This window comes from Sorex araneus, chromosome 7, assembly GCF_027595985.1.
Source record: "Sorex araneus isolate mSorAra2 chromosome 7, mSorAra2.pri, whole genome shotgun sequence".
Lineage (NCBI taxonomy): Eukaryota > Metazoa > Chordata > Mammalia > Eulipotyphla > Soricidae > Sorex > Sorex araneus.
Window position 1 is genome coordinate 38,878,891 of NC_073308.1, and position 24,473 is coordinate 38,903,363.

Here is a 24,473-nt window from a genome sequence, read left to right on the forward strand (position 1 = left end):
TGTTACTGGCTGAAAAAATTTCATTGTGTACGTACATACGTATGTATGTATGTATGTATGATGTACGTATGTATGTATGTATGTATTATGTGTGTATATATATCAGTGATATATATATATATATATGTATAATACTCTTCTTAACAATGGAGGTATCTTCTAAAGCTACACTGTTAGGCGACTTTGTGTGTTTTGAGGGCTGGTAGGATTCTCCCGGTAGTGCTACTCAAGTGCTACTCCTGGACTGGTGCTCAAGGGACCATTTCATTTAAAATACCCCACAATGCACACACCCTGGTTATATGGTTTAGCCTATTGGAATCACACTAAATGGAGTCCATCATTAACCAAAAAGTTGTCAACTAAAATTGTTAATTTTTCTTTTTTGGTGGAACTTGGGACTTCTCCAGGCAGTATTTGGGAGTCTGTGGTACTGGGGCTGGAATGGCCTCCAGCATATTAAGCGTCCAGGAAGCCTACTGAGCTCCCTCCATATTACAGCTGAAACAGTTCATCAACAGACTGTCTTAATGCATCTGGAGAAGGATATTTAGGCTTATTTCATATCTTGGTGTAAATAAGATTGCAAATGAACATGAAAATCTCTTCAAGAATGGTATTTCAATTCTTCTGGATGTATATCCTGGAATGGGACTGTTGGATTATTGAAAGTTCAATCCCTCCCTCCCTCCACACTCCTACCCCTTCCTTGTTGAGTAGCAGTATTTATTTCAATGACACATTTTTTTAATTATGGGAATATAGTTAATACAGGCTTGATGAAGACAGTTTGGGTAATATAAGACATTTGAAAGAAAAGGTATATATCTTGTGCATCTCCTAAGTGTGAATTTATCTTCTGGGATATTATCTTTTTTTCTCCACTTTTTTTTTTTATTAAAGCACCATGACTTCCAAGTTATTCATAGTTGGGTCTTTTACAAAGTTCAATTTTTTTTTGGCTTTTTGGGTCACACCCAGCAATGCACCGGGGTTACTCCTGACTCATGTACTCAGGAATTAACTCCTGGTGGTGCTCAGGGGACCATATGGGATGCTGGGAATTGAACCCGGGTCGACCACATGCAAGGCAAACACCCTACCAGCTGTGCTATCGCTCCAGTCCCCCAAAGTTCAATTTTTTTTTTTTTTACCGTTACTTAATTTACTTGTTGTCGTGCCAGGGACCAAAGCCTGGGCTTATGCTTTATTTTCAAGCATATCCCAGGTCACACTTTCTAAAAATATGAAGTATTGCTATGTACTTTTCCTCAAAGGCTGTACTAGCTAATACTTTCACCAATACAATACAATAGTGTTCTTTTTTCTCTACATTGTCTCCAATATTTGTTATCCTTTGGATTCATGGTAACTGTGCAGCAGTTTATTTCCAGATTTACTGATTCCTACGGCATTCTGGGGAGGAAGAGTCAGAATATGAGTAACTTTCTGAAGATATGAATTTCTCCAGATGAGGAGATGGAAACCTAATGCGATAAAACACGATTGGGCAGTCAGACAGACATAATTCTGAGCTGTTCTTGCCTCCCAGCTTAGTTCTGAAACAATGAGGAAGATGGAAGAGGAAGAAAAAGGGAAAGAAGCAGCAGAAAGTAGGGGTGGAGAATCTCTGTTCTTGCTGATATCAAATTAAAGTAGATACATACAGTACATTTAGCCAAACTGAAAAACAAGTGAATTCCAAGAAGGTATTAGTGAGATCTGGATTGCTGCTAGGTATATTAGAATATGGTCAAGCAGAGAGTAAAGAAAACACAATCAAAGAACCATAGGAGGCATATGAATATACAAATTGGGGGATAATCAGGAAACAATGTTGTAAACTGAAACCTACAAAAAATTATTTGGGCGTCTCCCTTGTAGTTCTGGGAGCCTATTTGGTGATTCTACGGGATACCCAGATCAGCCTGGAGGTTTTTGGGGGCCATCAAGGATCAACTCAGTGGTGTTTAGGGAGGCATTTAGTTCTTGGGCTATAACTCAGGGCCCTGAAATACAAATCATATATTACAGATCTTCAAGTTGTATCCCTGACCCCTAAAGTGTTTTTAAAATGTGCTATGAAGGGCTGGAGCGATAGTACAGCGGGTAGGGCATTTGCCTCATACACGGCTGATCTGAGTTTAATCCCTGGCATCTCATATGGTCCCCCAAGCACTCCCAGGAGTAAGTGCAGAGCCAGGAGTAACCCCTGAGCATTGCTGTGACCAAAAAAGCAATAAATAAATTAATTAATTAAATTAAATATGCTATGACAAGGAAAAATGCTCACTTAAAATGTTAAATAAAGAGTATCACACATAGCTTAATAAAAGCTCATTTTTTCTAAAGAAAAATGAGTCTAGGAAAAAGTTTAGAAAGAAATGTTTATTTGGTAATAAGCATTACTTTAAAAATGTTTCACTGACACTGTCTAACAAAATTCAATTTTTTCCCATATAACTATTGGATATCTGTATGTTTTCTTTGAGTAAGTTTCTGTTTATTCCTTCTCCGCATTTTTTGATGGGATTGATTTTTCTGTGGTTTAAATCTTGTCAGTGCTCCTTTTGTAGTGCAGAAGATTTTTTTTAGTTTTATGTAGTTCCATTTGGTTATCTTTGCCTCCAATTGCTTGGCCAATGACATTAAGTATTGAATATGTCTCTAGATTCAATATAATTAAATTCTGTCTATGTTCTGTCTATGTTTTCCACAATATAATTTAAGTGAGGTCTTTAATTCATTTTGAATTGATTTTTGTGCATGGTGTGAGAAGGGGGTCTGAGTCCATTATTTTTACATATGACCAACTAGTTTTCCTAGCACCATTTATTGAAAATACTTTCCTTGCTTTTTTCCTCCTTTGTCAAAAAATAGCTATCTATAGACCTGAGAATCTGTCTCTGGGCTCTCAATTTGATTTCATTTGTCTGAGAGTCTGTCTTTATTCTACTTCACACTGACTTGATTAATATCTTTATAGTATAATTTAAAGTTGCGGAAAGAGCCTCTCATCTTTTTCCCTAGAATTTCTTGGCTATTGGGGGTGTGGTGGGACACAGGGTATATTACTACTCTATGTAAATTTCAACAGCATTTGGTGTATGAAAAAAAAGGTTCTGTGTCACTTTTATCAGGGAACGCAAATCAAAACAACAGTGAGATTTCAACTCATACCACTGAGACTAGCACATCACCAAGAACGAAACAACCAATGCTGGCATGGATGTGGGGGAAATGGAACCTTATCAACTACTAGTAAGAATGTTGACTGGTTCATCCTTTTGGAAAAAGGAGAGAGACACTTCTCAAAAAAAATAAGACTTGATCTTCCACAAGAATGACAATGCTGCTTCCTGGCATCTACTTATGAGGTCCCCAAATTCTTTTTCCGAAAAGACTTCTGCGCTCTTATGTTCATTGCAATAGCCAAAATATGGAAAGAAACGAAATGTCCAAGAATGAATGGCTAGATAAAAACAAAAAACTACTGTATATATACACAATGGAATATTACCCTGCCATAATAAAGAACAATTATGCAATTTGCTGCTATCTGGATGGATCTGGAAATATCATGCTGAGTGAAGTTAAGTCAAAAGAAGAGGGAAAGTTCACAGGATGATCTTTCTTATGTGTGGGACAAAAAGAAACACAGTAAGAAAATCAACAAATGTCCCAAAGCAAGAGAACCTTAGAACTGGTCTAAAGAAGTGAGCTTACATGGAGGGAGAAGGAAAGGGGTATAAGGACAGGCAGGACACTAGGACATGGTGTAGGGAATAAACACTGATAGAGGGTGTGGTGCTAGACTATTGCATGCATGAAGCCTTACTATAACAGTATTGTAAATAAAGCCTAAAATAAAAATATTATTAAAAAATATACCAAATGTTGTACTATCTTTACAACTGGAAAAAAACTAAGCAAAAGCAATTTTTTGGCTCCAAAATAAAAGGAAACATAAAGCAAAACCAAAAATTGTTATTTATCGGTACTGTGTCTGATCCTTAACGATAGCTACTTAGCTCACCAAAAGATGATTTCTGAGAGCACTTGAAATTCTGAGGAGAGATGCTCTTAGGTTCCCATAGTATCTCAAAGACAAAAATTAGTGTAGAAAATAAAAATGATCTATAACAAATTACATGTGCTCACAGTTATTCTTTCTGTCATTCTGTGAGGATAGGTAAAGAAGACAGAGAGCTACCTCTAGTTTAATTCTCTGGCATCTTCCAGGGGGGTTAACTACAAAGACTCACCCCAGCATGACAAAGACACTAGAAAACCAACAGGGAAACAGTGTAGAAGACCAACCAAGGTGAACGAGCAAACACAGTATCACCGAAGACAGAAACAGCACCAGCAAAATCCTCAGAAAGTGTCTTTGTGACACCATGATGAGGACATTCAATACGTTCAAAGAAACAATAGCACAGGTGGTCAGAAAAGCACAAGAAAGTGTGAGAGTTGAAATGAAAAACTACTACAATACGATAAGACAGAAATTAGGTTAAGAATATGGTAGATGATATATTAAAAAAAATTCTCAACAGAAGCTCTGAGCAGCAGGGTAACAAAAGCTGGGCAAAAAATTGAGGAACTCTAGATGAGGAAGAAATGGCTAGGAAACAGCAGAGAGTAGAAAATAGTCTGAAAAGAAATGGACAGAATACCAGAGAACTATGGAATAAGTTCAAAAGGAACAATATAAGAATCATCGAAGTTCTTGAAGAACAGGAGTGCAAATGTGATGAAGAAACAATCGTTAAAGAAACCATTAGTAAGAACTTTCCAGAGTGGAGGATTACAGACACTGGCATCCAAGAGGCTTGAAGGGTCCCAGCAAAAGTAGACCCAGTTAGGAAAACTTGAAGACATATTATACTCCAAATGTCAAAATGCAAAGATAGAGACAGAATATTGAAAGCATCAAGATCAAGAAAGGAATTTACACACAAAGGACAGGAACTTACATAAGATGTACAGCAGATCTATCAAATTAGATTCTATGAAGGATATAGAACAAAAGTCCAGTGAAATGAACACCTCACCAAGAATATTCTATCCAGCTTGATTTGAAGGAACTATATAGAACTTCAGGAACAGGCAACAGTTAAGGGAATTTATGGCCTTAAAACCAGTTTTTCAAGAAGTATTAAAAGATCTCTTTTATAGGACAGGAGAAACTTCCCATCATGTGACACTGAGTATGGCACTCACTAATGTTATATATAGAGGTACTCTAGTAGATTAAAAAAGGTTAAAAACATATAGCAATTAATCAACACAAATTGACTTTTATTGATTCATTTTCTGATAATTCTATTTACCATTCTTTTAAGTTTTTTTGGACCACATAACATGAAATGAATTTATTATATGCCTGTCAAAGGGACAAAATTAAAAAGCATCTTTTATGACAGGGAATATATGATGATTACTGCAATAAAATCTAAGCACAAAACAAAATTTAATTCAATCTATTTTATATGCCAGAATTGAAAACTTAGTTACATAAATGAGAGTAGGCAGTATACTATATTTTAACTATATCTTATTAAACGATTTTAATTTCTTTACATAGCAATCAATCACTACAAATTATCTTTTGTTGATTGATTTTCTGATAATTCCATTTGTCATTTCCTTAAGTTTTGTTGGAGCAAGTAATGTGAAATAAGTTTGTTATATGCCTGCCAAGGAGGTAGGGTGGGAGGTGGTGGGGAACCAGGGGACACTGATGGAGCTAAGGGGACATTGGTAGTAGGACTGGTGTTGGAACATTGCATGCCTGCGACTCTATTATGAACAACTCTGTAAACCATGGTGTCTTAATTAAAAAAATTTAAAAATAGATTATAAAATAATATGTGCAATAAACTGATTTTTTATTATCATAGTTTTTACTTCATAAGTTCTAGTTTTATACACAGCACATATAGTACAAAAAATTAAAGATTATTCAAAAGAAGAGAACTGGGAAAAAGAGATTGAGGGAAAATGGGGGGGTGGGAGGGCAGCAGAGGGAACAGAGAGGGAAGGATGGAGAGAGAAAGAAGACTGAGTTTCAAAATTCACCATTCTTAATGCTCAGTTTGTGACCAGATACGATAGTCTGATTTAACAGTAAAATACTGCTTAACAATACCACATGTCAGTGCTAAAACAAAGAATACCAAAGAAAGATAGTGGTGATAGCACAGGCATTCTAATTTCAATGTTACCTTTTTTTGGCCTTACAAAAAAGTATTTTGCCAATGAGAGCTTTCGCTTATTTCAACTATATATGAGGAAATCAGAGTCATCCAATTTTTCACAATAGCCTCAAGCTGGAAAATACCCAAATGCAAAATGGATACAGACTCACTGTCTCAGGGATACCCTCAGCTCCAGGCAAATGGGAGCAATGGTCAGTCTAGCTGCTGCCCGAAATAGGAGAAACAGAAATTGAAATTTAGATCTAGCCAAATTAGAGGGCTTGCAAAACACCTTGCTCTTTCCATGGAAATCACAGAAAGTTCATTCCTTAAGTATAAAGAACGTGTTCTGAACTAAGGAAAAGGCCAAAATAAACTAAGAAAAAAACCCACTTCAACAGCGCATAGAAAAGGAAGAAGGTTGATTAGGAATTCAACTGTCTACTAAAATAAAACTTACCAACATTCTTCAGAGGAAGATACATTCCTCTAGGGTTTCTATAATGTATCATCTACACAATATCTATGAAATTATAAAAATGTAATAGACATATGAAAAAAATAAATGCGATCCACTGAATAGAAAAACAAATACAAATAATTGTTTCTTTTTATTATAAAACCAGTTCTTTTTAATAAAGAACCAAATGATTCTCTTGAAGATAAGACACAGCTATGCCATGTAAACTGATCACCTCAACTTTATAGATTCAGAATTAATCTTGGAAGAGATGCAAGTCAAGCCACAAAAATAGTCTTAGAGCAATATATATATATGTATATGTATATGTACATATTTGTAACAAAACTAGTGTCTTATAGCAGAAAAAGTCTAGGATACTCTCAGGAGGGGACACCGACACCCCACAGCTATCACCATACCAAGGGCCCAATTCCATTGTTTCACAACTTACCTCTGCAGAGACACTAAAACAATGAAAATTTCCAGTATACCAGCTTTCAGGCTGAGAACTCTGGGGTATTCTCAAAAGGAAAGTCAGGGAGCCTCAATCCACCTCTGTACTTGCAGAAGCCCTGGAGCCACACCCACATCTCATAGCCCCTGCCCTGTAAACTCACTGGCCCAGTTCTACCAGCTCCTGCAGTTCCTGGAGCATGTGGTAGGCCGTGTGACACCTCTAACAACTCTGGTAGTCCAGCAGGAACATACCGTATTAGATGGGAAAGTAGCAGAGAAGCCAACTAAGCTCAATTAAAAAAAAAAAAAAAAAAAAAAAAACCAGGGGCCGGAGCGATAGCACAGCGGGTAGGGCGTTTGCCTTGCACGCGGCCGACCCGGGTTAGATCCCCGGCATCCCATATGGTCCCCCGAGCACTGCCAGGAGTAATTCCTGAGTGCAAAGCCAGGAGTAACCCCTGAGCATCGCTGGGTGTGACCCAAAAAGCAAAAAACAACAACAACAACAACAACAAAAAAAACCCAAAACAATAACACAGAAGGCTCACCTAGCAAGAAATAGTTTAGTAAACCGTCAGACAAGGACTTAATGACCCTATGGTCAGATATAACAATTTTTACAAAGTTTCTTTTACTAAAATATATTTTGGTAATTCTATTAACCATTTAATTCTAACAAGCAGTACAAAATAAAATAAAATATTTTGTGCCTGCTAAGGGGCAGGCTTGCAGGGGTGGGTGAGAAGCTGAGGACAAAGGTGGAGAGATGGTCACACTGGTGGTGGGATTGGTGTTGGGACACTGAATGCACACAGCACCTGTGTCATGAACAACTTTATAAACCATGGTGTTTAAACAAAGTAAAGAAAAAAGGAAATAACATATTTCAATAACCGCCAAATATGCTTTTAACATCATTGGCGGAGAGAAGAGAAATTTCAGGATACAAAAAGAAAGCAAGTAGAGATTATGAAACAAAAAGAATGTAAAATAAAAAATACATTGGATAGTATTAACAGCAGACAGGATAAAATAAAGAACTAGTGAGCTATAGAATCATGTAAACAGAAACACAAACATGCACACATACATACACAAAGGCAGAACTTGTCTCAATAACTTGTAGGGCTGCCTCAGTAGAAGAATCAATGTGCAAGTGGGATCAAAACAAGAGGAGATGGTGCTGGAGCGACAGCACAGTGGTAAGGCATTTGCCTTGCATGTGGCTGATCCAGGTTCGATTCCTAATATCCCATATGATCCCCTGAGCTCTGCCAGGAGAAATTCCTGAGTGCATGAGCCGGGAGTAATCCCTGAGCATTGTCGGTGTGACCCAAAAAGCAAAAAAAAAAAAAAAAAAAAAAGAAAAAAAAAAAGAGGAGAAAATGGAATAAAAAGAATCACCAGAAAGTTTTTCAAAGTGGGGTAAGTCACCATCCACTGATAAAGGATGCTTGAAAGCTGCTTTTACCCAAGCAAAACAACCACAATCAAAATCACTCCTTAGACTCAACACAAATTAACTGACAAAAATATTAAAAGTAGACAAAATCTCCAAACATTAGATAAAAAGAAAGAACAATAAAAATTATAGTTGACCTCTCATCAGAAAATATGGAAGCCAGGAAGCAAATAATAACAAATTTAAGTACTGGAAGAATATTATATAATTTGATTTATAAAAATGTTTTTAAACAAATATATTCTATTGTGTCATCACTGGGCTGGAGTGATAGCACAGCTGTTGGGCGTTCACCTTTCACACGGCCAACCTGTGTTCGATTCTTCCACCCCTCTCGGAGAGCCCGGCAAGCTACCGAGAGTATCTCGCCCGAATGGCAGAGACTGGCAAGCTACCCGTGCGTATTGGATATGCCAAAAACAGTAACAATAAGTCTCTCAATGAGAGACGTTACTAGTGCCCGCTTGAACAAATCGATGAGCAACAGGATGACAGTGACAGTGTCATCACTTTAAGGAGTAATGAATGAAAAAAAGAGCAAAATGGGGTTTTAATGATAGTGGTAACATTATTTTCCTTATCTACGCATTAGCTGCATAGTTATATTCTTTCCACTGAATATACCTTGAATATTTAATACTTCCATAAAATGTCAAGGGAACCCCCTTAAAAACAAAGAAAAAAGAGTAGAGAAATATATTATAGTGTATAATAGTCATAGTACACATTTTATGAGTGGTTATTATTATGATTCTATAGAATTTTTTAAAATCTAGGAGGAGTAAAAGGCTGACTAAATCCCCCAAAATTTTCTGGGGGCAAATCTTATTCCTTAAATATATACATACTTTTTAGTATCTAGAAAAATTTTATGTTTACACTACTCACTAAAAATACATCTTGATTGCATGTTTTTCTAGCTAAGAGTAGTATTTAAATACAAGAATACATCTGAACACTTGTTTTCTGTCACTCTACCATCCTCCATGCCCTTCACTTTTCTTTGTTTATCTTAATCACCTCTTGATTTATAAAGATCAAAATACTATTGAGCCTTGAACTGTTCTAAACATAGTATGTTGAGCTCTATTAGAAATGAGGTAAATAGATACCTGAGAACCCAAATGCCAAAAAACAGCAAACATAAACTAAACTGAGCAAACACTGCAGGCATTTTTGATGCAAAAAAACTCTCCTTTGAGCTGTATCATCCTAATGAAAATAGTTAACAACCAAAACCCCAAACCCAAAACCCCTGCCACTCAGAGAGAACTGGCATGAAAGGGAGTAAATATGCAGCTGACTGAGTGTCACAAAAGGCAAAGTTACAAAAAAAAAAGAGAAAGAATAACACTAGCCTCAAAGCTCCTCTCAGTGTTGGCTATAGCAACAAACCTGACGGCCCTGTCAGCAGAGATACCTTTGAAGAAGCTGACAGCCTTCCATTGCCTACTTAAATTAGCTCTGTTTCACATCCTATTCTGTTTTTCCAGAGGATCTCTATCAGATATGAGAGAATAAATTTCAATTAATCAGAACAGATTTTTGCCACCAAGATGAACTGGCTAACAGGAATGGCTGTCTGTAAAGCACCATACAATGCTATTAGTGACTAGGTTATGTGAAGGAAATTCAATCAATGCTGAATGCACTGTGGGTAGAGGTGTGGAGCAGACTGGGGAGGCAAGGGAGGGATAAATCACTCCTGAACTACTTCTGAAGAGATCTCCAAGTTAAATGCCTCATGAGAGTAGACTACAAGGACACACTTCGGAAATTTATTTGTTCCCCATTCATTCAACTTACAATAGTTATATATACAACAATATAAAAATTGTGGATCATTTCTTCTTTTATTTTTTGGGGGGAAATCACCCTAGAAAAGTCCAAGGATATGAGGACCACTCTAGTAATAGTCAATTGGGCTGGATATTTCAGACCCAGTAATTCCCAGTGTTGCCAGGGTCACACCCAACAGTGTTTGGGGAAACCTACAGTACTGGGGAACAAACTCAGGGCCTCCTGCATGCAACGTATGCACACCATCCTTTGAGCTATTTCCCTGGCCCCTTCCCTTTCTAATTTATGACATCATCATAGAACATGTTCTCTATCTTATAGTATCATCATCCTGTTTCCTCATATACGCCAAATAGATGGACTCAAAGATTCCCTAAGGAATCCTATTCTAACCCAAAAAGCATAAACATGTAGGTAACATGTACTGCTTTTAGTTTCAAATCTCCTTTCTCTTCTTTTGTTGCTGCATTTACTTCCTTAGTGCCCAAGTAAACCTGACAGCTGACTGATCTGGCAGTTTTCTAGTGATTGAATTACTCTTGAGAAAACACACTGTTGTTTAACATCAGAGAATCTGGAGAAAAGTGTTAACTGATCTCCATTTTCTTCCTTCATATATTTCTTAGGCTTTACTTACTTGAAAATAATACCAAATTTACCCTTTGTCACACTTCAAGAATAAAGCAGGGAAACACATGGTTTGCTTAAACCAGTCTAGACTACGTTTCACACATCAATTACAGGAGCAAACACTGCTCACACAAAATGATGCAAGTTTAGGAATCCACCATGCTCCCACGTTTCCCCGAAAGGAAAACCAGAGTATCTACAGCAGCGATTCCCAACTCTCACTATATGTATGAATCACGCAGGCCCTATCTCAAAGATCCTGAATTCAACTATCTGGGGCGAGCCCTTGGCATGCTATTTTAATCTTTTATATTGACCTTATTGAATAAAATTGACATACAATAAAATGTACTCATTTATAACACCATTGTAAGTATATAGTACAATAAATGTTGACAAGTGCATGCTCATGTAACAACCACCATAATCAAAACTCTAACGTTTCTTAATGCCACAAGTACCGCTGCATCCTTTTGCAGTCAAACCCTCTGTACCTTTGCCCAAGGTAATCCCCAATATTTCTGTGACTACAAATGAGTTTTTTCTAAAATTTTATATAATCAGAACAAAGGCACTCACCAGCACAAAGTTTTATATATACATATATATATATAAACACATACACACACTATTATCTCTATCAGTATTTTGTTTCTTTCTAATTTATTTATATTGAATAATATGGAGATTTAAAAAATTTAATTTTATTTGTATAGCTGTTCACAATAATTCATTACATTTAATATTTGAACACCAATCTCAAGCATCATTGCATCTTCCCATCACCATATTTTGAATGTTTCCACTCCAAATCCCAAACTGTGCCCCCCAAAGCAGAACCAAAACAATTTAGTATTGCTTGTTATGAATAATCACTGTATCACGGTGTTGCTCATCGATTTGCTCGAGCGGGCACCAGTAATGTCTCCATTCGTCCCTGTCGAGTTCAGGGTCAGGGAATGAGGCCCATTATTGTTACTGTTTTTGGCATATTGAATATGCCACGGGTAGCTTGCCGGCTCTTGCAAGATTCTTCCACATCAGGATATTGGTGGTGGGTCATTGGCACTTTGGTGGTAGTGGAGGTGCAATAACTGTACATCCAGAGTTCTTAGGGCATCTTGCAGCTTAAGGCTGGAACCTAGTGTTCCTACCTGTGAAGTGTGATATTCCACTTTGAGCCATTGCTCTGCCTCCTGCGAGTGGTTCCATCTGGTTGAGGGGTAGTGATACCAGCTCCAAATCCACAACAGAATCTCGGTGCTCGAGATGTCTTCAGTTATCTAATGAACCTTTGGTGGAAGGAGACTTCATGGGGTGTTCTCCGTGATATCTCCGCGATGGCTTTTCTTATGCAGGATCATGTTGGAGTCATCCGTGTGGCTGGCTGCCCTCCGCACCGGCACGCCGGTTGGCTGCCACTGAGAACCCACGGGCTTCCTGGTGTGGTATAGTGGTGAGCATAGCTGCCTTCCAAGCAGTTATGAATAACATACTAAAAAATGGTCCAATAAAGTTTCCTTAGAGGAAAGTGTGTGAAGATTGTTGTATTTCATCCTGGAGACATTAAGGCCTTGTGTGTGCTACTCTTGGTACATCAATGGTAGGAGAGGTCGCGGCGGCATGCTCCAGGAATTCTAAACTTTAGAATGATTATAACAGCAGATTCACTCATGGGTAAGGCTCGTCTGAGCTGCGGGGAACGGCTGTCAGACTGGTAGCGATTGCGTTCTGGAGGTTTTGGCTGCCGGGGCTCTGTTGGGGTGGGGAGGGAAACTCACCCGGCCCCCTCTGAGTTGGCCCCAGTGAAGGCAGCCTGGCATGGGGTCTGGAGGCATCTCTGCAGCGTGTTGCTGGAGATTTGTTTTCCATTCATTTGTGATATGTTTTCATTCATGTGATAGCTACTTGAGTTGTTTTTATTTACTGTTCTTATAAATAACATATTAGTTTCCCTTAGAAGCTATAAGAAATGACTACAACTTGGTGGCTATAAATAACACAGATTAATTTTCTTATAATCCTGGAGGTCAGAAGTATAAAACCTATTTCATGAGGGTAAAACCAAAGTGTCAGCAGGGCCTTTAGGAGCTCTTGGGAAGAATGTTTCCTTGAAGAGCTTCAGTCTTTACCTGGAGGGCCCTCCCTCCAGCACCCTACCATTTTCTCTGTCTCTGCTATCCTCCTTTTACTGCATAACTTAATTCTCAGATCTGTAATCACTCTTCACCTTTCTCTTATAAAAAACATCAGTGGGTGCTTTTATTCCATTTGGAGTCACAGAAGATTTTATGAATATTTAAGTACAAGTCTGTAGACATAGGTTTTATTTTTTCAGGTAATACCTAAATGGAGGATTAATAGGTCACATGGTAGCTATTTACCAGAAACTTCCAAAGAAAATTGTCAAGCTATTTTCCAAAGAGGTGGTACCTTTTTATGTTTCTTTCAGCACATATCAGAATTCTAGTTTTCCTCAGTAATCTTGGTATTATCAGTCTTTTATTTTTATTTTATTTATTTATTTTTTTTTGCTTTTTTGGGTCACACCTGGCGATGCACAGGGGTTACTCCTGGCTCTGCACTCAGGAATTACTCCTGGCGGTGCTCAGGGGACCATATGGGATGCTGGGAATCGAACCCAGGTCGGCCGCGTGCAAGACAAACGCCCTACCCGCTGTGCTATTGCTCCAGCCCCGGTATTATCAGTCTTTTAAATATTAAATATTCTGGGGGCTAGAGATAATGAGTACAGAAATTAAAGCACTTGCCTTGCATGCAGCCCACCTCAGTATAGTCCTCGGATTGAACCACCAAGAGTGAGCCCTGAGCACAGAACCAGAAGTAAGTAGGATGTGCACCCACACAACAGTCTGACTCACTTTAGGGACCTTTATCATCTCTTTATAGGTCTATTTTCATTTCCCCTGATATTGGTATCTTTTACTGTGTTTAATTGCCATCTTATTTAATGGAGTATCTTAGAATCTTTTAGTCATTAAAAAGGTAGTTTTGTCTTTAATTTATAATTTTGTCTTTTATTACTGAGTTCTAAGAGTTCTCTATTCAACTTTTGACCTAAGTGCCCTTATCAGATTTATGTGTTGCAAATAATTCATCCTACTATATAGCTTATCTCTCATTTTTAAAATGTCTAACAACAAAAGTCCAAAACCTGATAAAATCCTACTTATCTTTTGTTTTTCTTTACTAATTCATGTCTTTTAGGCCAAACACATAATACAGTAAGTAAGGCACTCACTTTGCATGCCGTTGACCCTGGTTTGATCCCCAGCACCTTATACAGTTCCCTGGGCACCCTCGGGAGTGAGCCCTGAGCACAGTCACAAGTAGGCTGAGTACTGCCAGGTATGGCCAATAATAATAATGATAATAATAATAATGATGATGATGATGATTATCTTTATATCCTAAGAAATCTTTGTCTAGTCAAGGACACAAAGATTTTTTTTTTTTAATTCCTAAGTACCTTCATGCACAGGTAAATTAAGAACCATTAGTCTTTTGGGAATCTGACCTAGTATTCTCAATTTAATCTGCATTTGACTTTCTCAACTAAACCTATAATTTAGGGTGACAAAGGTAAAATAGCAGTACTGTTACCTGGAAAACTATAAAAAAGAACACAGTTACGTGTCTTAGGACTGTCAGAACAGACCACTAAGTCTGAACGGCTAATAAAAATTAGAACCACCCACCAAAAAGCGAAATTAGAGGTTCTTTCAGTGTGCTCTAGTTTAAGCGAAAGGAGGAAGAGAAAACAGGATTATCTTCCGCACTATGGGGAAAAGAAAATCCAAAGTTGTTTGTTTTGACTGAAAAAGTGGGAAACATTTATTTGCGGCAGCGTTCTTGAGAGCACGGCTTTCACAGACTACACGGAGCAGGAGCTGCTGTTGGTCTTGGCAGTGTTTGGTCACCGTATTTGAAGTCCTTGCTTTAAACAAATGAAGGTGGCAGCAATAATATTTGTTCAAACCTTGATTCCAACAGGAGTTAGACAGACTGAGCTTTCATTACATGAAAGGAGATGTCAGGAGCACCAAATGGGCTCAATTTCCCCTGGAATCCTAGACAAAGTGAGTCTGTTTCTATGTGGTGTATAGGAGGCTACTTTCCCCCCCGATGTTATATTTAGTTAAAGGAATCTCCATCACGGTTTCATGCAAAATGTAATATATGTCCCCACAGACATAACCAGAGCGCCAGCAGGGAGCACCCCTGAAGAGCATTCAGTAGCACAGAGGCCAATTGTGCAGCTACCCTGACATCCCGAAATTAGAAGAAATAACTGTGAGCCAGATTTCTGATTAGTTTTCACATTTAATGAGTCTTTGTTTTCCTTTTACTGGAGAGTCTGCTACCCCGGAGAGAAAGACAAGCTAGCTTTTTTTTTTTCCATTTTAAGCTGCTTGCTCCCATACCAGGTAAGACAAAGAACCAAATGTTAATATTTAATTCCTCCATACTCACTGAAAGTTTGTGTGCAAGAGAAAAGATTAGGTTAATTCTGTTATCTGGATTTAATGGAAAAAGAGAAAAAAATCCCAAATACATTTACTCTATATACCATTCCAAGAACATGTAGATAGAAATCTTAAAGTCAGATGAGCATATTTAAATGCAAGCCTTACCTCTTTTTTGTTCAATTTCTTTAAGCTTTAATTTCCTCTTCCATAAAAAGGAATGATAATAGTAGCTACCTTATAACATTATCGCCAAGGATTCAACACGATAATACAGAGAAAGTGCATAATATGATGCCAGACAGAGTTAAAATACTTTTGAAAGTGAACTCATCAAAATTGAAAGAATAGAAGAATACTGGTAACTTTTGCAGTGACAAAGAGATTCCAATTTATTTTAAATATAGCACAGGTCTCCATATGTGAACCAGAAATAAAGATGCCTTTCCTAATGTCTGTGTCTCCAGAGAGAGGACCAAGTTGAGGTAAAATAGAAAGTATAGCAGCCAGAGAGATAGTACAGAGGTTAAGGTGCTTGCCTTATATGCAGCTGTGCCCAGACCAATCCTCAAAACCATATGTCCCCCAGGCAGAGCTGAGTGAAGCCCTCGGGCATGCCTAGTATAGCTCCAAATGCCCCTGAGCACCCCTTGGTGACTGAGCAATTCCAGCACTGTTAGTTACAAACAGTACTGTATCTTCAGGCCCTTGCATTAAATCTCTAGCCCAACTGGCTAAGAACTACAGGGAGGCTTTGAAGGACCTTCCCAAAGAACAATGATAAAATGTATGTGTATATGTATATACATATATATATATATTGCATATTTAGATTCCAGTTTGGCATCTCACTGGCAAATAATAATAGATAGATAATAGAATAATATTATCTATAGATAATAGATAATAATATTATCTATTATTAACAATAATAATAGATAATAGAATCTGAAACAATCTGCATCATTCCAGCAACATTGATCTTTCATTGCTTAATCTACACCCCTCTCATACCTGCACCTACTTTTATTGGTCTTCATCTTGAAACTGAATTTACTACACGGTGTAACAAAGATGACTCAAAATCATAAGACATAAGACAGCATAGGATATTCTTGTCATCATACAACAATACAGAAAATTTCGCATGAAGGGCTAGAAAGATAATATAGGAAGTAAGACTCCTGATTCCATCTGCATCTGGTCTCCTGAGCGCTGCCAGGTGTGATACCCAATCATAGAGTAAGAAACAGTCCTTGAGCAAATCCAGGTGTGCCTCCCCAACCTATGCCCACCACCAAAAAATAGATTTGGCACAAATATCAATTAGCTAAACTCTTATTTAAAACTTTGGGGGAACTGAGGCATAGAAAGAAGAAATGTTCAAGGTTTCATATTTACTAGCATAGCTGAGCCTATGTGAGGGGTGATCTAGACATCCCCCTTGGAAAAGATCTGCTCTGATAACACAAAGCAAACCCCAGGAAGCTTAAACTATGGAGGAAGGTGGTCACGTCCCTCCTTTAGTTCTCTAATATCTAATACTGGATCGTGTCCAGTGAAATTCTAATTCTTCATGCACAAAACGGTCACTGTCACCTGTTGCTCATTGATTTGCTTGAGTGGGCACCAGTAACATCTCCAGTGTGAGACTTGTTGTTACTGTTTTTGGCATATCAAATACACCCCAGTAGCTTGCCAGGCTCTGCCGTGTGGGCAAGATACTCTCAGTAGCTTGCTGGGCTCTCCGAGAGGGGTGGAGGAATCAAACTCGGGTCAGCTGCGTGCAAGGCAAACACCCTACCCACTGTGCTATTGCTCGTCTCTTTCTTAAATGATTTAAAGTTTTCATGGTATAGATTTACCATGTCTTTTGTTGATTACTAGATACTTGATGTTTTTGGACATTATTTTAAATGGAATAGACTCCTTGATCTCTTTCTCCTCTGATTCATTCTTTGTATATAATAATGTGACCGATTTTTGTGTATTGACTTTGCAGCAGGCTACTTTGCTTTATTGGTATATTGTTTCTAGTAGCTTTTTTTATTGTGGCCTATTTAGGGGTGTCCTATGTATGGTTTTCTTTGTATGTTCCTGGATCTGGTTAATGAAGACTTTGTTAAGGGTTTTTACATCAATGTTCATTAGAAAAATTGGTCTGAGATTTTTCATTTCTGGAAGTATGTCTGTCTGCTTTGTGTATTACTGTGATGTCATTTCATAAAGTTAGGATGAATTCTCTTATCTTTAATATTTTTGAAGAGCTTAAGAAAAAAGGGCAGTGAATTTTCTTCTGAAGGTTTGACAGAACTTAACAGTGAACCTATCTGAACTGGGACTTCTGTTGTTGGGGAGATTCTGTTTCAATTTCTTAACTTGTGACTGACTCTGTTTAGGCTTCCTACTTCCTCCTAGTTCAGCTTTGGGAGATTACATGACTCAAAGAACCTATATATTTCTTCTAATTCTCCAGCTTAAAAGCACAAAGTTGTTCACAATAACCTCTCATCATGTTTTGAATTTCTGATGGATTTGTTGTAATTTCTTTCCTTTCACTTCTGACCCAATTTTTCTGGACATTTTCTTTCTTTTTCTTTCTTGTGAGTCTAGCTAATTTATCTTGCTTATTTTTTTAAAGAATATGTTTCTGGTTTCACTGTTTCTTTGAATTGCTTTCTTGTTGTTGATTTCTGCTCTAGTTTTTACTATTGATACTGTGGGACAGTTAATCACTGGTTATTCAGTAATACTATCTCTACCTCTAAAATTTAACTGATTGAAAGTGATAAAGATTAAGAAAAAGTCCTATGATGTTCAATTATAGACAATAATACATATATTTATCTCCCAAACATAATGTTGAATGAGAGTAACCAGACACCAAACAGTATACATAGTAGGAGTCTATTTACATAAAGTATGAAGTTAAGTTCAGAGAGCTCAATGGAATGAGTGAATACTTTACCTTTTGGAGAGCCTCAACCTCTGGCCCCTCATGGTCCCTTGAAAGCAAGAACGAGGCATGGAGTGGGGAGTGGCCCCCAGGCACTGCCAGGTGTGTCCCCAACAACAGCAAAGAGATCAGTATGGAGCCAAGCAGAATTAATCTCTACTGTTCCTTCTTCCCACCCTCTCTCCCTCGCTCCCTTCCTTTCCTTCATTTCTTCTCTTTCTTTCATCATACTTGGAAGTACCCAGGGCTTACTCTAGGTTCTGTACTCTTGGGGATGCTTGGGACACCAAATATGGTGCTGGATTAGATGTGACCATTAACCTCCAGGATTAGCCACGTGCAAGGCAAGCACTTTACCACGGCACTATCTCTCTGGCGCTGTAATCTCTGCAGTTAAGTGCCAGGATAATTATTATTCTTGATTTTTGAGACTCCCCTCCCAAGACCCTAATTATTAGAGGGGGCCTGTAGGGGGTATTATTATGGGATATTTATATACTCTGCTTCTTGATCTGTGAGTAGTTGCACAGATATATTGAGTTTGTTAAAATGTGCCTGTCTCTAAGTCTATGTCAGTTTTTCTTCACTGAAACATAATATATCAATAGTCCTGTAAATAATCAGAAATTCTTCTTTATACCCTCAGTGCAGAATTACATGTTTTAAGGTCAATTGAAGAACAAAGAGAGACTAGACAACAAACATTTATATTATAAGATTATATAGAGAGAGACTGGGTTAAGATTAGCTTTCACAAGTAAATTTTCTTTCTGGAGGGTTAATGGTCACATCTAATAATATATGTCATGCACTTAGGACTTGGGTGAAATGTGAATGTCCACCATTTCAAATTTCTCACTTTGAAATCTGGTTGTCTTCAGATTGGTTGTTGTCACCAGATTTCTGAGATTCTCAGAGACCCTCCGATCTCAAAGATCTGGAGGAGCTCTAAGACGTTTTTTCTCTAACTGTCCAAAGTTGGGAGAAAGGAGAGCTGGGAGATTAGACAAAGTCAACAGCAGAACACAATAGTTTTTGCGAGTTCAGTAGAAATTTTTTCTCTGTTAAATGGAGAAAATGGAGGAAAAAAAATACCAAGAAGGAAGGAGTGTAAAAAATACCAAGAAGGAAGGAGTGTAAAAAGCTGCCAAGGTCACAAAGAAGAGCTGCAATGATATCTGACTGCTGTCAAGGTTCTTCCTAAACAGGCTTAAATTTTTTTAGGAACCACTTCAGAGCACTCAAGAGAGCCATTTCTGGAGATGCTCCAGTCATAGAGTACTTGGGGTGTACCAGGACACCCCAGGTGGTACATGGGAGGCAGCACGGCTTATACCTCATGTGCTTGCAGATCTGTGTAGTGGCCCAGATCCAACATAGGGCCTCACATCTACTCTACCACGAAAGCTATTTTTCTGGCTCTAAATGTTCTACCAAAAATTGTACGTACTTGAAATATACAACATGATTCATGTACTCAGTAAAAGATAATTATAGCCATGCTAAGCAACATATCTCCTCACAGAGTGATTTCTTCGCATCTGTGAAAAGTTCACCTGAAATTTACTGTCTTAGATATTTCCGGTTTCCAGCACAGGATTACTACTAACTAGAATCATTAATTTTAGTCAAATACACATATCATCAAGTATTGCAGAATAATTCAAATAAATGATAAGCAAGCAGCTGCTGCTGAAAATCACAATGAAAATGATGAAAAGCACCTGAACCCCTAAATGAAGGATGGTTCCAACCACAGCACAACTGGGTCACTAAAAACAGCCAGTGAGCTCTGGGGGAAGTTAAACTTTTCTTCCTTTTTTTCACTATCAGACGATTGCAAGTTTAATCTGATTGCCTCTAAAATGCAGGAAAGGGCCCTTCACAGACACAATTACGCAGGAGGACAAATCTAAACCAGCCTCTTTTTTTTCCATGTTGGTACAAACAGAAGAAACATGGTTCATATTTGAGCACTCTTGAGACCTGGAAAGTTTTCTAATGTTAAGAATGGGAAAAATGACTAAAGGTAGGACCCTACTATGATTTTTACAAATCCCTTTTCTCCCAGCTTGACTACTGTTGTTAACTTATAATAACAACACTGTATTATTATAATGTCGGCTATTGATGGGATTACAGGGGGCGGAGTGGGGGGGAGGCAGTTCCTGGGTGTGACCGCCTAGCTACTGGAAAATGGGAAATCTGGGTGGAGGAGGCCCAGTCCCGATCCCAGCAGGCTTGGAGGTCTCAACCCTGGGTCCCACACACCTGGGTTCCTCTGCTGGTACCTTCATGCGTGAGGCTTGTCTGAACGTGTGGAGAGGGGCCTTGAGCATGCTGTGGCTAAGGCTCTAGAGGTCTTTGGCCACGGGAGCTCTGCTCGGGGCTGTGCGACATTTTATAGCCTAGATCTCCCTCTGGGAAAACCAGCAGGCTACTGAGAGTTTCCTGCTCACATGGGAGAGCCTGGAAAGCTTCCCATGGTGTATTCATATGCCAAAACCAGTAACAAGCTGGGTCTCATTCCCCTGACCCTGAAAGAGCCTCCAATGCAGCATTGTTGGGAAGGACAAGTTAAGGAGAGGCTTCTAAAATCTCAGGGCTAGGATGAATGAGATGTTACTGAGACCGCTCAAGGAATTCGACCATCAATGGGATGATGATGATAATGATGATGATGATGATGATGATGATATTATTATAATATATTATGGTTAATAATACTATAAAATTCCAGGATATAGTTATATATCTCTATTTCTGACTAATACTCACTGTACTCACCATCAAAGTCCCAATGCTATCTCCCCCACCAAAGTACTTGCTTTCTACTCATTCCCCGGCCCCCCACTTTCCCTTTCTTTTTACAAACCACCATACTTTTCACAATCTACCAGCTTCAAATATTAATGCTGGACTTTATTCACTGAAAATATGAAGCCAATGAAAGAGTTCCATATATCCTCTTTATACTTACAGCCTGTGGGAACATTATATGCTTTCTGAAACTATTCTGGACATTAAGAACATTAAGTTCATTCTGGTATATTAAGTTCATTGGATAGAGCCTTTGTTATCATTTGTAACCAAGACAGATAAGATAAATTTAGCACAGTTATTGAATAATTAAACTTTACTTAAGTTTACCACAATTATTTTTGAGTTTTCCCTTGTACTAACGCCCCAGGAATTCTGACAACTGAGCTTCAAGAAAACACTCAGGGACCCAAAGAAAAAGATATGTTATGAGAAGAATAACAGAATTCATGAGTTCATCTTGATTGAAATAAGAATTTAGGAAGAGAAATAAAAAACATAAACATACATGAATTTACTAAATCATATAAACGATTAAAATATAAAATGACACTGAAGGTACCCGAATCTCAACAGATTCACAAATCACCTGAAGGAAACTGACTACCATCATTATTAATATCTGTGGAATATAAATTATGCTGCCAGTCCTGGGGCTATACTTTGGAAATAGTGACTTTCTCAGGCTTATTATTAATTCAGTTTGAAAAAAGAAGAAAAGAATGGCAAGTCAATATTTTTTCTCCATAAGTACATGGAATAATGAACATATGGAATGAACAATAGAAAACCTTATTCTTTTAGTTAATTCTTTTATTCTTTCTTTGGGCTATAAGATATTATTAAAAGATACTACCCAAGAATCTATGTTACGAGAAATATCTATATACCTTCTTAAAGAGTCTTCCTGAGTCTTCACTGACTTGGACAAATCGGGGAATGATATTATTCAGGTAGATGTCACTCAGTGTGGTGTGGTCCCTGCTCTCTCGCTTCACCTGGTTTAGGAGGAGATTCCAGCAGTTGACTGGAGAGAGAACATTCTGATCCTTCCTGTAGAGGAACAACAAGGAAAAAAAAATTAGTACTGGTAAGCAGTCACAATCAACACCTGCAACTATAGTCCATGTCGCAAAAGCACAGTGATGAAGGTCAGATCATAAGTACATCCACTTTTTTTTAAAAAAAATAAACTTGGTGAGAAAATAAGAATAATCAAAAGGGGAGAGAAAGGTTAATAAGAGATGGAGGACAGACAGGATTTTCTGCAGAGCATGTGTATATTCTAGTAATTTGGTGAATGTTTTATATACTTTATCTCAACTATGTTCACTTCTCATTGTAAAGGGAAAAAAACGCTACCGTTCTCCCCCCCCTTTTATTGATTAGAATACTGAAACTCAGAGAGCTGTTACTTACACTGAGCTGATAAGAAGTCAAAGAGCTAGCAGGAATTAGAGAACAGAATCACAATTCTGTATGTCTAACTAGAATACATCTAAACTGACTTCAAAGTCTATACTTAATTCACTAAGTCATGGTTTGTACTGAGAGGCAGAGACAAAAGATAGGAGTCAGTCTAGACTCCCTAAGTGCCACACACATATATATTTTAAAATATATGAAGATAACTTTGGAGGCATTTGCCATTAAGAAAAAAAGTATTTAAACACTTTTCAGTTCTATAGAACCCATTTAAGTAGACTTCAATTTCATTGAGTCATTATCTCCCATATCCAAGAGTTCTTTACATCATACAAGTAAAAGCTCTATGTGAACAGTGAAACTATAACTAAACTGAGCAAAGCAGTGGAATGCCAACTCTAGATGCTCATTTTTAAAAAAAACACAGAGATCCAAAGGAATTATTAAACAACTCCTACTGTGCAAATTGAAGACGAAGCAAGTCCCACATTTGTGAATTTCTTTCTGTCTTTCTTTTTTTTTTGGCCACACCCAGCTGTGCTCAGGGCTTACTCCTGGCTCATGCTCAGTGGCCATTCATGGCAGTGCCTGGAGGAAGCATCTGCAATGCTGGGGACCAGACCCAGGCTGGCTGCAATCAAGGAAAGTGCCCAACTTCTCTTTCAGGCCCTGCAAGCTGGGTTTCTAATGGAGAGAAAGAGCAGGGATTGTTTGTGGTATTGAGGCTTACTGTACATTTGACACACGCCCTGTCTCATATTGTTTAACTTGAATCCCACAAAGCCCGATGAAAAGAGGTGTTATTAATCACCTTTGACAGATGAGGAAAGTTGGATTAAGAAAGGTTAAGTATCATATGGCTAAAAAGTGGTAACGCTGGAACTAAAAACTAGGTCTTGAAATTACAAAGAGTATGATCTTAGCTGCAAAGAACCACAACCTGCTCCTTTTCCCTTCTCTCCTCCTTCCAATCTGACTCTAAAAAGAAAGCTAGTTGGGAGTGACTTGGTTCTTTCCTCACTTACTTTCATTGAGGACAGGACTGGAGGCTGCAGGGCACCTGTGATTTGTAGAGGATGAATTTAAACTTAGAAAAGCTTTTCCTATTCTGCAGAAGATTATTACTAACAAATAATCATACCACACTGACTGACTTCAGAACACACCAGACCGTTAAATCAAGTATCTGACTAGCGAACAACCAGCAGTTGCTTCAAACCAGTAATAATTTACAGTCCAAATTGAAACTCTTCTATACCTTACCCCCCGCTTCTGATCCCTGATGACCTGGAGTCAAAATTCCCAACTCTTGGCAAAAGTGCTATTTGCCCACCTACCTTGCAGGGAAATTAAAATATTTCTATGGGGGAAAAAATATAGCAACTGAATAGACATTCACATATATCCAATCCCCCCCCTTTTTTTTTGGAAAAAAAAAAAAAAGCTTAGCACAGATCTTTTTAAAAAGGAAATGATCCTAAATTCAAAATGGTGAAGGATTTGGACACATGTATTTAGTGGCATTTGATTCGCCTGTTGTATAAAACTTCCAAATTGATTCAAAATCAGTTTCTGTGCAAATTCCTGTAAAATTCAGCTTATATTTTTATGCTGTGTCTTCTCTTGGAAAGATATCCATACACTTGGTAAATATAGGATATATCAGATAAGTAAGTACACTTATATTTCAAGAGGGCAGTTTCTAAAGTTCTTAATCTTCCAACTGAGTCCAGTCTGCTTTTTTTTTTTTTTATAAGTGATCAAGTGTGGG

General features: G+C 38.0%; 1 protein-coding gene across 8 annotated transcripts in view; it reads right to left on the minus strand.

The window, feature by feature from the left end:
- Positions 1-24,473, minus strand: part of SRGAP2 (SLIT-ROBO Rho GTPase activating protein 2) — a 291,283-nt gene that overhangs the window by 120,255 nt on the left and 146,555 nt on the right. For all 8 annotated transcript variants that reach the window (XM_004610061.2, XM_055144899.1, XM_004610060.2 and 5 more), the window contains exon 4: positions 22,168-22,330. In XM_004610061.2, the coding sequence (XP_004610118.1) occupies positions 22,168-22,330 (163 nt within the window). The remainder of the gene's footprint in view (positions 1-22,167; positions 22,331-24,473) is intronic.